The sequence below is a fragment of the Pantherophis guttatus genome, chromosome 6 (assembly GCF_059756535.1).
Source record: "Pantherophis guttatus breed Tessera chromosome 6, ASM5975653v1, whole genome shotgun sequence".
NCBI classification, from domain to species: domain Eukaryota; kingdom Metazoa; phylum Chordata; class Lepidosauria; order Squamata; family Colubridae; genus Pantherophis; species Pantherophis guttatus.
Genome location: NC_142068.1, coordinates 30,642,439 through 30,656,643, shown reverse-complemented (window position 1 = coordinate 30,656,643; position 14,205 = coordinate 30,642,439). Strand labels below are relative to the sequence as shown.

Genomic DNA, 14,205 nt, shown 5'->3' with positions numbered 1-14,205 from the left:
TTCTTAAACAGTTCTTAAAAGTTTTGATTGTGTAATATGTAATATTCCACATGGAATTCCATCTATGCTGTTTTTAAAATATGAAAATGCACAACTTTGGATAAATACAGAAGCTCTACTAATTTTAGCTATATTGTCTACAATTCTTATGATAGAACAATTTGCCTGAGATCTCTGCAAACAAGACTCAGATTTTGATAGCAAGGAGGAGACAGCCCACAGTCCAGTTGGCAGTGATATCCAAGTGTACTTATATATTCTGACTTTGATCAAGTACAAGGAGTTCATTTTTAAATGAAAAAGTTATTTTCTTTTTCATACTTTCTTTCTGGTTGATCAGTAACAGACTAGGACTTTTAAAATAATACATCTCTTCCTTTATGGTTCAAAGTTCAAATTATTATCATATGTATAAAACTATTAAAGGTCTGCATCAGTAGTGGGCTGCTGCCGGTTTGGACTGATTCGGGAGAACCGGTAGTTCCATCGATCAGCTGGCCCTGCCCACCCATCCCTGCTCTATTCTGTCCTATATTTCCTTCTTTCTGGTTTAGCTAATTCAGGCAGCAGCTGATTTCCGAGCGTCCGCTGTTCTATTTACTGGGGCTGCCTTAGAAGGTAAGCAGCTGAACTTCAAATTGTTGTATTTTGAATGCTGCACACAACCTGTTAGGCGTGCACGCACACGCTCCACAGAACCGGTTGTTAAATAGGCTGCAGCCCACCATTGGTCTGCAGTAGTGCAATATGCTGACTATGTAAACTGCTTAGAGAGTGCTGTAAAGCACTATGAAGGAGTATATAAGACTAAGTGCTACTGCTACTGCTAAAATATTTTCATGCAGACCAGAATATACAATTCTAGTTCCACTTATCTGCATAACACTTTGTCCCATTCTTTTTTATAATTATTCACCCGATATGATGTTTATCCTCATCAAAAATATTACGGACAGCCTCCAGTCTCTATTCCTGAATCCAAATCATTCATGAAGCAGCAAAACTGGGATGGCAAAATGATTTTCTAGAGTTTATCAAATGCAAATTCCTCTCAGTAAGAAAGCCATTTATGAGAATACTCAGAATTGTACTTTGGCAATATCTGAAAGGTTATATGTTAAACAGGGTATAGGCTATCTATGTGGTTGCTATAAGTCAATACCAACCATAGTCTGGTGGTACCCATTCTAGCAATCATTCAAGCCATTTCACAAATTAGCAATAACTACAGCTTATCCTTCCATTTGGTCATCTCTTGGATAATGCCATTGGCCACTGCTATAGTTTCCCACATTCTTCAGTTCCAGTGTAAAGTTCTGTTTATAAAAATAAACACACTGACATTTGAAGTTTTACTGAAGACCAGCGATTCCTGCACTACCACTTTATCCCCACGGATACTATAGGATTAGATTAAATATGCCATTTTATATTTTCCTATTAATCTTGTAAATTCTTCAGAAACAGGGATAAAGAGTGATATTTTGTTTCATGATATATGCTTTGTGATATGTATAAATTCCTGGGCTCCAGGAATGAATAAGATGACTCTTCCTTGTAAAATTGAAAATAAGAATGTTAATGGTTTCTTACCATACCTTGCATTATTGTGGAAAAAAACCCAATCCATTCATGAATATTTCAGAGAGACAGGAATGGGGATATAACAGTCTGTAACTCGATATTGTATTATTTGGAAAGAAATAGGAAAATGTTCAGGCCTAAATATATATTTCTTCTTAAAATATTTATTTTTAAAAAGCAAGGTACAAGAAATAAAAAAGGATATCCTTCATAAAAAATAACCCTTTGTTAAAAGATGATTCAAGAAGGACAATTGTGAAATAACTAATGCAAATGGCAAACAATTATTTAATATCAACTCTTAATGAATTTATTTGCACTAAATTCATTAACAGGACTCATAAAATACTCCAATATGAATATATTCCTAAGTGTTTTACATCATGGTTACATTTCAGTTTCATGGTGGTAATCCATTATGCAGGGTTGGAGGATTCTTGAAATTAAGTGACAAAATTTTCAGTGAGATGTTTTTTGTCTTTAAAGTCAGGATGCAGATGGAAGTAGAAGATTTCTCTGAGGCAACTGCTTCAATTTCTATCCTTAATATCCCCTTAATTCCATGGGAAATATTCAAACATTTTGCCACTGAAATTTCAGTGCATCATTTCCAGATTTTGAATGATTTTAAAATGCACGAAGGAAAGCATTCTCAACTTTTAAATCTAAGAAAAAATTAGGTATCAATTCTGGCACTTCCTGTTATATCAGCACCCTCTTGGTAATATCAAATGCATCCCTCCAACTTGTGGAAGTGTTGCCAACTTGAACTAATATATACAGGTAGTCCCCAGTTAGCAACTACCTTGAACAGTGACAGCTCATAAATATGATGGTGATAAAAAAGTAACTTTGCAATCAACATCCACATTTATGACCTTTGTAGCATCATGCACAAGTCTGCTATTACACACAGTTAGGGTTATTACATGCCCATTAAGATTTAAATAAACAATGATTTAGCAAGTGCCTGAACTTAGTCACATACTGTTGTACATAGAGGCAACATTATTTCTTTAATACTTTTGTATTCCTTGACACCTTTGATACCATCAGGCTTTTTGCTAAACTGTGTTTGAATTAAAAACATACCTTTGTTTGCATGAATGCCTCTGAGTTCTGAGTACCAGTGAAGCTAATTTGATTTTAATACATGACTGGCTTGTGACCGATTGACAGCCATTTTGTGGGTGCACCCACTGAGAACTTTTAAAGTGCCAGATGTGACTCTGTCCCCAAAGGTTTCAGCCCTTGGTATAGCATGAATGCCTGGAAACTCTGACCTAACTTTTCCCTTCACATGCCACCTTTTTTATTGTTACTCATTACTAAGTTTGGTATACTGCAATCATGGTTTCTGGATCAAGTCAATTGATCTGGTTCTTATGTCATACTTAATTAGTTTATTGACCAAAATACCTGAATGCACATAATGCATTTTGTCAAAATATAGATAGTCCTTGACTTACGACCACGACTGAGGCCAACATTTCTGTTACTAAGTCAGACATTTGTTAAATAAGTTTTGCTTCATTTTATGACATTTCTTGCCATATTTGTTAAGTAAATCATTGCAGTTGTTAAATTAGTAACAGGTTGTTAAGTGAATCTGTCTTCCCCATTGTCTTTGCTCATCAGAAGTTTGCAAAAGGAGACTGCAACAGTCATAAATATGAATCAATTGCCAAACATCTGAATTTTGATCACATGGCCATGGGGATGCTGCAACGGTCACGTGCAAAATGATCATAAGTCACATTTTTCAGTGCCATTGTAACTTCAAAGAGTCACTAAATGAACTGTTTTAAGTCAAAGACTACCTATATATAACTTTATATGTAGTACTCATTTAGTGTTCCCAGTTGGGGCTGCCTATTTTGTCTTTATATGAAGCAGTTGCTAAGTGAAAAATCACATGACTATGATTGTGCTTACAATTTTATATACAACAACCTTTTCTGTAGCTGCCTAACTGACCATAATAACAAACATGTGCAAAGTGCTAGAAAGGTGGTAAATGTGGGTGTTGGGTGCAAAGTTACTTTTTTATTACTCTCATAATTGTGAATGGTCACTGTCCAGAGCAGTTGCTATATATACTAGCTCCAAGCAACAAATTTTGAGAGCCTAGAGGAATGATGAATGTTGAAATCTATTTTATATATCACCAAACTGAACTGACTTATACAAAAGGAAGAAAGAAAAATATTCAAACTGTAATACAGTACAATTCTTCAAGTTGATTGGAAAACCTAAAAAGGTAAAGGTAAAGGTTCCCCTCCCACATATGTGCTAGTCGTTCCTGACTCTAGGGGACAGTGCTCATCTCCGTTTCAAAGCCGAAGAACTAGCGTTGTCCAAAGACATCTCCGTGGTCATGTGGCTGGCATGACTAAATGCCAAAGGTGCACGGAATGCTGTTACCTTTCCACCAAAGATGGCCCCTATTTTTCTATTTGCATTTTTTACATGCTTTCAAACTGCTAGGGTTGGCAGAAGCTGGGACAAGTAATGGGAGCTCAACCCTTTATGTGGCACTAGGGATTCTAACTGCTGAACTGCCAAACTTTCGATCGACAAGTTCAGCGTCTTAGCCACTGAGCCACCGCTTCCCTCTTTCGAAAACCCAAGATGTGGTAAATGCTGATTTGGAGAAGAAGGAATTAGGGATTGTGGAGCTTCACATTTCATCGTTGTGAAATCAGCCCTCACTATTGATACACTATTGAGTTTGAAAGGAGAGTCTGAGTGTATTCAGTTGAACATACTTCAATTCTTTGCTTGGCCTATCCTACGGAATTTCTTCAAAATGTAGAACAAGAGACAGTGTCAAAACGAGCAGCATAGAGCCTATATTTGTTGCCCTGGTTCTTCTCAGATTTATGTATTTGGGCTCACTTTTGCTTAGTTGCTTATTTAAAGACCAAAGTTTTCTTCTAGGCCCGCTCCTTGAAACCATAAAGTGACTGTAGACATTTTTGCACACAAGAAAACATTACATTTCAGCTCCTCGGTGGATGAGCTTTGGGGTTATTTAAATACATAGTTAAAAGATTTCAGGAATACTTCAAAGCAGCCTTGCAAATCTTTTACAGGCTGTGGTGTTTCATATCCTTAAATGGGACCACTTCACCTTAGTGAATAATTTACATGCATCTACTAAATGAATGGAGCACATGTTTTTAACTTCTAATAGCCTAGGCAAATGATGCAACATACTAGGAGCTGTATTTAGCTATAGTTGAAGGTTCAAAGTTTGCAGGCATGGCTTGTATCTATATCTATTCACATACGCATAGATAAATACACAATACATGCATTTTATTGTCTTTTTTCATGGATTTGTCAGAATTAAAAAATGCATAAATGATTCCTCTTTCTCTACTTTTGAGAAGCAAATCTCACCAGTGATGTAACAGTCAAACAATTGTTTTTAAAAACCAGGACATTCAACAGATCCTGATAGGGCTCTGAATTTATAGTATAGAAATGCAGTTATAATTTACGCACTGAAGACAATCAGATGCTGTCTGGGGCTATAGGTATAGCAAGGCTGATTAACTGTGTGAGTGAGACCTTGCTGATTGCAAGACTTCATTTTCTCACTACGAGGGAAATGAACATAAGCACACATTTTTTAAAAGGATCTATGACACATAACACCTTATAATTACTTAGCATGTGTTTCTTAGCTGTGGTGTTTGAAGATCTTTATGCACGGTTTCCATATGAAACACAGGAAACCCACAGCACTAAAAAAAATAATAATAAGGTACAGAAAGGCAGAAGGAGTAAAAATTATCTGGAGAGCCTCATTTCTCACTACCCTTTTTTTAAAGCTAGCAAGAACAATACAGCTGTTCAGGTTTCTGAAACTACATCAGAAACTGAACCCTGAAAAATCCACCCTGTTTTTAATAAAGACTTGCTTTGCCACTTTGCCATTTAACCATCTGTTAAAATGATAGACAAATGTCACCCAACACCCTTGATCATACTGCTAAAAGGTATCTCTTCAAACCAGACTACTGCTCTCAGTAAGTAATTTGTTTGGAAAGTTAATATGTTCAGCAAAAAGAATTTTGTTGGCAGTGTGCGCATGACATTTGATTCCTTGACAAGATTTCTTCTAACTTTTCATACGAGAGAAGAAAGAGAGAAAGTAACAGAAAAAGACAGAAACAGAATGGATAAATTGCATTTTTTCTTTATTCTACTGTTCAAGAATTTTGTAATTTTTAAATTAATGCTTTTCTTTTGTTTGAGATTTTATTCACCACTGAGGTGAAATGTTCAATTAAGCACTCAGTGCAAAAAGTTTAAATGCTAAGCTTTTTCAGTGAAAATACTCACCGTAAACCATGGCCCCTCCTGTTTCGTGCAAAAAGCGGAATCTGTGATTTTTAAACAGCCAAATTGTAAGGATCGTGAGGATGAGTAAAAAATTAAAGACCAATAGCTCCACAGCACCCTGATGATAAAAATGGTCCTCATCTTTTATTGACTGCAATTTCTTCATCTTGCTTTATTAACACTATTCTATATACTTTCTTAACAAAGAAACTAAAAAATGCCAAACTAAAGAAAATACCACAGATTAAATCCTGAATGCCTGCTTTTATAAAAGAAAGCCTAGATAGTATAAAAAAGCACAACAAACACATCTGCCTTATTTGCAGCCTCTCGGCACACTGCCACAGCTGAGAATTCAACTGGATTCTGGTTACAACTTCCTGTTTTCTTCTTAAAGCTGTCCTGTCTCATTTTCTCTCTTGAAGCTTCATCAATGTTTTCATTTTCCTTAGGAGAGGGAGGGATTAAAAAACATAAATATATTAGAACCAACGCAGCAACCCCAGGATAAATTAATTAAATCAAAGGCCTGGATTTGCAGGATATATTGGTAACTTGCTGGACTATCTGTTGGAGATAACTTTTACTGTGATTCTCACTCTGTCCTATCTGAGCAAGACACTCTACTCAGTAATGATGGAGTCCCAGTTCTTAAATCTTCATTATCTGGTTGGCAGCTGAAGGATGAAGAGCTTCATCTCACACTAAACGCAAATATCAGATCAGGCAAAATTTCAGTGTCATCTTTATGCATCAAACACACGTTTTAAAAAGTAAATTGTTTACATACAGAGAAAACTAGATCAGTTCACATTGGCATGTGATTACTTTGTACAGCTATGAAGTTCCAACTCCCTAGTAGGTCTCACTATAGACAGCTATCCTGAGTCTTCCTTGGAATCCTTTTTCTAGTTCTCAGCTACCATTTTTAATTTCCCAATGGTTCCAATATAGTACTGTTACAGGGCTTAGAGATTTGTCTAAGAAACACCCATCTCTTCACTACAGTAGTTGCGGGTGCATCATTACTGGAGACTTTTAAGAAGAGACTGGACAGCCACTTGTCTGGAATAATATAGGATCTGCTTGTGCAGGGGATTGGACTAGAAGACCTCCAAGATCCCTTCCAACTCTGTTATTCTGATTAATTCAGTGTGAGGTCCTGCAGGACACTATCTTTTCCTCTGGTACTTAACATTTCTGTGAAATCTCTCACCACTGGGAGAAAAGTAATATGATGATAATACCACTAGAATTCTGGACCAAATTGAAAAAGCCATGGAAAGCCTGAATCAATCAGCATAGGGCAAAAGATCAGATGAAATAAAGCCAAAATAGAGTTGCTATTTGTAAATAAACATCTGGGCATTTGAAAATCTCTGATTTGATAATTACTATAAAGATCCTACCTGGACCAGGACAGCTGGATGATTGGCCTAAGGCAGTGATGGCTAACTTTTTTGGCACCAAGTGCTGAAAAGAGAGCACTTTGCGCATCACGTGCATGACCAGGAAGAGGAGCTGCCCAGGGGACATGCGCATGCTGGATAAGGTACTTCTGGTTTCTGGCGTGTGCATGCGCGCTGGCCAGCAAGTCTTCCGGTTACTGCCATGCATGTACATGTGCCGATCAGCTGGTGGCCCGCATGCTAATGGCACGCATGCTCACGCGCATGTGTGTCTAGTCAGATGCTTCCAGCACCAGAGGAGGAATCCGCAGTTCTGCATTGGGGGGGAGGAAGGATTTTTGAGATGGGAGGGGCCAGAATGAGGGGCAGCACCAATGAGAATTCTCCCAACTTGAACGTCATCAGTTTCCGGGCAGAGTCCTTTGGGACTTCACCTGAAAGAGGAGAGACAGTTCTGTAGAGAGAGAGAGAGAAGCGGAGAAAGTGAGAAGGGGAACCTTGGCCTGAATAATCAACTTGGGCTTCTTCTCTGCATTGAACTCTCTCCTCCAGTGGGTGAAGTCAAGGGAGACTCTTCCTGGAAACCAATGACACTGCAGAAGGGAGAATTCCCATTGGTCCTCCTTCTTTCTGGATACTCCCAATTCTGAAGTTCCAGGAAGCCTTATTTCCGGTTCACAGACCAGTTCTTCCAGTTTCTGGCACTGCCGCACACACAAAGGCCAGCTGATCATCACATGCACATACACACCAGAAACCCAGAAGAGGAACAGGCGATACTGCATGTGCCAGGTGACATGGCTCCGTGTGCCACTTCAGGCACCTGTGACATAGGTTTGCCCTCATGGGCCTAAGGCATCATATGGTTGAACAATTGTATCAGACTCAATGCTTTGGAGTGGACTCAACATCTATAGTTAGTCCAGAATGCACCAGCCATACCTTTGGTAAGGCAACTCTACCAGTATAGGATAACTGATTTTAAGGCCGCAGCCCTGCTTCTAATTAAGCTTCTGGACCCAATGCAGAAAGCTAGTTATCATTATAAAACTGTATAAAGTCTAGCAGCAAAATAAATGAAGACCACTGAATGTCACCTGATCTGAATAACTTAAGAGTGCTTGCTAGGGTCAGTTTCCATCCATCTGTTCCTTTAGGAAGTCTTCCACAGCTAATTCTTTGGAGGATGAATACTGTAAATACAATACAATGTATGAGAAAGGAATGATTCAGCAGTCTAGTTACCACTGCTCTGCTTTTCAGGGCATAGCACTTTCCAAAAAACTAATCTCTATCTTGGAAACGATATATAGTACTATCTGATAAAGTAGCACATTATCTATATTATTTCTTTGCCTTGCCTAAAGCCACAGAAGCACACAAAAAATTAGGAAGATGAGGGAAAACTCCCTTCTCTCCAAATTCCATTGGGGCAATGAAGTAATATAGGGGATGAAGATAGACTGTCTTGATGAAGCCAATCAACTGCACAGGATTGTTAGATGACTATTCGAGAATTTAGAGTGGATAAAATCTTTGTCTCTTCTAATCATACCATTGGAATGGGTTCATTTTGGATCTTTTTCTTTCCATGCCTCAATTATCATCAGTGCATCAAACATGAAATTAAGTGTACTAGGGTAGGAGCTTGGAGGAGACATGCAGCTAGGCATATAACTTGCTGGACTTGGGGAGATTGAAAAGGATCTGGAGTTTATCATGCTTTCTGTGATATCATAGGGACTGCATCGAAGTTTAGCACTGGATTTGAACCAAGGAAACTATTTTCTGTTTCTGAAAGAAGAGTTTGAACATATTTCCAAGCTTCCATGTGGGGACTTAATGGACAGTGGCTAAATACACATTACTATATTCCACAACATTTTTTTCTTAAGCAGTGAATATAAGTTCAGCCATTGCTGATTAGCTCTCCATTGGAAGTAAGTCCATCTCTTCTTTGAGAAGTTTATGAATATATGAGACCAGACTGCTAAAATTACCATATTTTTCAGAGTATAAGACGCTTTGGACTATAAGACGCACCTATCTTTTTTGGGGAGGAAAACAAGAAAAAAAATCTGCCTCTGCCTCCCACCAAATTGCCTCCTTGCAGCAAACAGCAAACAGCCTGCTTTAGTTTCGTTTTCATTTTCAGCACAGTCTGATTAGTATAAGAAAAAAAATCTGCCTCCCAGCAATTTGTCTCCTTGCAGCAAACAGCAGAGGCCCACGCAGCAATAGGCAATGGCAATCCCTGCAGCCTGAAACAGCTGAGGGTCGGGTGGCTGATCCAACCAACAATCAGCTGCTTGTGCTAATCAGGTTGTGCTGAAGCTGAAACAGGCTGTTTGCTGTTTGCTACAAGGAGGTAAATTGCTGTGACGCAGAGGCTAAAAGCTAGGGGCTGGTGGGTGGGCGGGGCTACATTCAGAATATAAGACGCACCCAAATTTTCACCCTCTTTTTGGTGGGGGGGAAGTGCATTTTATACTCCGAAAAATACGATAGATTATAAAGTTCAGAAATAAATAGGTCTTCCCTCATTATACAAAGCCCTTCTCCTGGCACTCCCTACCTCACCCCCATGGCCAAGTCTAGCAAAGAAGGCAATATTGACCAAGGAATTGTACTGTTGTTGTTCACTTTTTCCAGAACTTCTATAAATGATTTCAGATTTTGCTGGAAATAGCTTGCATTCATAATGTTTGGATGTTCATTTTTTAAGGAGGAATATTGAAGAGAGGCAGGATACTGATAACATAGTCCCACAAGAAAAAATTATTGATTATTTCTTGACTGGTTCTACAGCACAGAAGAGAAATAACAAATTAAAATCCTTAAGCTTTTATCTCTAGCTGTTGGTTAAAAATCAGAACAAAAAAATCTGTAAAGAAAACTTTAAAGAAAAATAAGAGCTAATTCAGAAAGATATCAAATTGGTCCTAGACCAGTGATGGCTAACTTTTTGTTGTCACATGCTGAAAGTGCATGGGCTGGCACCCATAACGCAATGTGCATGCAACCCACACACACGCCATGTCCCCGGCGCATGCATGCATGACCCCCCCATGCTCTCCAGTGCCCCTGTGCCCCGTTTTGGACCTAGCAGGTCTCCCTGCAGCCTCCTAGGACCCAAAATGGCCATGGGGGTGACGTACCACACCCTCCGTGTTCCCCTCACCCCTGTGCATGTGCATGCATCTCCGGGATGCACTCCACCCGCTGCACATGCATGGCAGAGACCTGAAAATCAGATGGCCACTGGGAGGTGTGTGTGCATGCGCGGTGGAGCTGAGCTGAAGTGATGGCTCATGTGCCTGCAGAGAGAGCTCTGCGTGCCACCTGTGGCATGCGTGCCTTAGGTTCCCCATCACGATCCTATTTGTCACTTATTATATACAACTGGCAATTGCTGAATATATTATTTTTTTCTTTAAAAATATAAATATTTTATGTACATTTTGGATGTTTAACATTTAAACCACACGTATTATTATTTTGTGAACATTTTCATTCTGTTAATATGGGTTTCATTCAGAAATTGTATTAAAGTTTTTCTATTGTATTATTATTTTAATTTTAAATATGTAAAATATGTACCATATTTTCTGGCATATAAAACGACTTTTTAACACATGAAAATCTTTTCAAAAGTCGGGGGTCGTCTTATACGCCGGGTGTCATTCTCCTGTAACCAGGCAGACCAGCCCGAAAGGCTCTGATGAGCCTTAAATAGCTCTGGCGATTCAAGCTCTGACGATCCCAGCTGCGTTGCCTGCTAATCAGGCAACACAGCTGGGATTGCCAGAGCCATGTAAAAGGAAAAAAGTTTTCCCTCTCCAGCTTGCTTACCTTAGCTGCTAGTCACAACGCTTGCCTTGCTTTGCTTGCCTGAATCCATTCCATCAGCAAACAACTCCCTGCCTGCAATCAAGCAGGCAGGGAGTTGTGGATTTCAATTCCCAGAATTCCTCAGCCAGCAAAACAAAGCTGGCTGAGGAATTCTGGGAGTTGAAGTCTACAAGTCTTAAAGTTGCCAAGGTTGGAGACCCCTGTTCTATTGGGTAAGTTTTTTTTCCCTTTTGGGAGCGTTAAAAAAATGGGGTTTTTTTTTAGTTGTTCTTTTTTAGACCAAGCCATTTAAAGTTTAGGAAGTTTTAAATTTAGTTTTCATATAAAAATAAAAATAAAATAAAATAAAATAATATTTGCGCAGCTTTCTGAGATTTAGTGTGTTTCTGTAGTGTTTCACTCTAACTACACAAACACACAAAATCTCACAAAGCTGTATGTGGAATTTTGTGTGTATAAAGTGTGAAAGTTGTTTTTTTGGGCTTTTTGTGGCTGTGTGAGGTTCCTGCTTGTTGCAGGGGCCATTTTGGGTCTAGCACAGTTGCTTTTACATTGTGGGTGAGCCAGTTGATGTTTTTTAATTTTTATTTGGTGTGCGTTGGAAGAGGGGTAGTCTTATACGACGAGTATAGCCCAAACCCTATATTTTAACAGGAAAAGTCGGAGGCCGTCTTATATGCCCAGTCGTCTTATACGCTGGAAAATACGGTACTATCAAAGAGTAAGTTTCATCGAAAGAGGGCTTGTTCCATATTTATGGAATAATAGAATGCTTTAAGAACTTTAAGAACTTTAAGAAATTGGAATTCATAAGAACACAAAATATGAATGGAACAAAAATATATTGAAAAGAAAAAAAGCTAAACAAGATGAAACAACTGTCTGCTGATATACTGGAAATGAGAAAAGTGGAAGGTGAAAGCATTTGTTCAACTAATCAGTGAATTCAAGAGAAAAATAAAGAAGAGACCATGAATTAAATCACATTCCTTCAATTTTACTTTATAAAGTATTAACTACTTCAGTTGTCTCTCTTAGTGTAACAACAACACAAAGAGTTATAATCATGCCATAACTCTTTATAGCGGTGCAAATCTTATCTTTTCCCTTCTCTCTGGAATCAAAGACAATTGCCTGTTTTCTTTTCTTATATACTAACATTTATTTCATATTTCCCTGGAGAGAACTTAGGCATACCTTATATTTCAATACTCAAAACAAATTGGTGTTAAATATTTTAGGAACAGAAAGTCACCTTACACAGACCAGGACATATGGAAAGCAATATTACACTTGTGATTTTTGTTCATTTGGGTTTAACACATTGTCATCTATTGGGACATTAAAATAAGTATTGCAACATTATCTTCAAATTGGGCATCCCTGAGATCCTCTGAAATATGGTAAATGATTACATGCAGGCATGTATTCAATATTTTGGAAATGTGATGTGACACCCAGAAAAATATGGCATACTTCACTTAATCCTCCAAGGAAAGATTGAAGGCAAACAAGGTCCAGACAGAAGAAGAACATCATAGATTTAAAATCTAAGGGACTGGTTTGGACAATACTCAACAGCACTTTTTCATGCAGCTGTTGATAAAAATATGATCACCAATGTGATCACCAACGTCCAATGACGGATATGGCACAAGAAGAAAAAGAAGTATTCAATGTATACATTACATTCCACTAAAGAATAGTAATAACAAGTAAACAATTTCTAAACAACAATATTTTCTATTTCTATCCTTTAAATATGATGACCTCAGCAATCTCTAAGTTTTTTTTAGATCTGTGATATACTTTGAATCCTATAATAAACTTGGAGCAAGTCTCACTATTGAATTCTGATAATGTATGGATTTGCATTGTTGAAATGCAAGTCTATCATTGCACCACTATTCACTTATATTGTTTCACTCTTTACTTGCACTTAATTTTTATGCATTGTTCTGCTGTATCAGAGCCAAGTAAACTTGTTAGTATAATGTACAATATATAATGTAACAAATCTCAAGGAGAAATATTCCACTAGGGGGCTCTATTTGCATATAAAATAAAAATCCAAATTGCTTGCAATCTTTCAAGTACTCTTTTTCCTTTTAGTATTTCAGAAGGCAAAAGTATTTTGTTCAAACAGATTTTTAAAACAAGAACACAAACTAAATACATTGTGATGAAGTTTATACATTTATTTTCAGTCTCGAATATATGGTCAGAAAGTATTAAAGAGGCACAATTATTTTTCTGGTAACAGGGATGTCAAAACATATTGTCTGATTCCTTTTCTGTTTCATTATGAATAATACATCTATTTAAATTTGCATTTCAGTGATATACATATTCATTAATTACATTCTATTTTAAATATAATTATAGAACTATGACATGAACCTTTTCTCCCAAGAGAGTTGGTGTTCCTAGTCGGCCTCTCATCCAATGTAAAACTGAAAGAGTAGCTACTCTTTTTTCTGGATTCAACATACTTAACTCCACAAGGAAATTTACTAAAAACAGAATAAATCCCTCTGGCTCCATTTACAGTGGATGGCTCTTCCTTCCATATCAATGTAAAATTTTAAATGAAGATTTTATTCTCCTCACTTTCACATTTTGTATAATTTGCAAAAGAATTTGGTTGCTTTTGTGACCAAGCACATTGTTTCATTGTGATATTTTACTAAGGATAAATAAAGAAGTAAAACATGCAACAAATACATGCTCTACAGTAAACTACACATATACTTAATTCTGGGATAGATTAAAAAAAAAAAGAATATTGTCCTCCTCCTCATTTTCCTGCAGTTCATCTTCAGATTAACTCAGGAGCTCTTCTATTAAATTGAAGTCTTCAGTAATGAAGCCATATTATTAAAAAACAGACACTAATTCTGTTTACTATGAAAATAACCTTTAGATGACTGCTAAGCTATGCTGAGAAGTATAAAAAAAATTGGGTAACATGAAGCACATACAGCACTGAGAAACACATTTTCTTTAT

The 14,205-nt window shown here is 37.5% G+C and overlaps 1 protein-coding gene across 1 annotated transcript in view; it reads right to left on the bottom strand.

The window, feature by feature from the left end:
- The window catches only part of SLC9A9 (solute carrier family 9 member A9), a 232,268-nt gene extending 223,728 nt beyond the window's left edge, over positions 1 to 8,540 (bottom strand). The window contains exons 1-2 of the mRNA XM_034439299.3: positions 8,444 to 8,540; positions 5,938 to 6,384 (exon numbers count right to left, since the gene is read on the bottom strand). Of these exons, the coding sequence (XP_034295190.1) occupies positions 5,938 to 6,103 (166 nt within the window). The 5' untranslated portion in view covers positions 6,104 to 6,384; positions 8,444 to 8,540. The remainder of the gene's footprint in view (positions 1 to 5,937; positions 6,385 to 8,443) is intronic.
- Between the last annotated feature and the right edge of the window lie 5,665 nt (positions 8,541 to 14,205).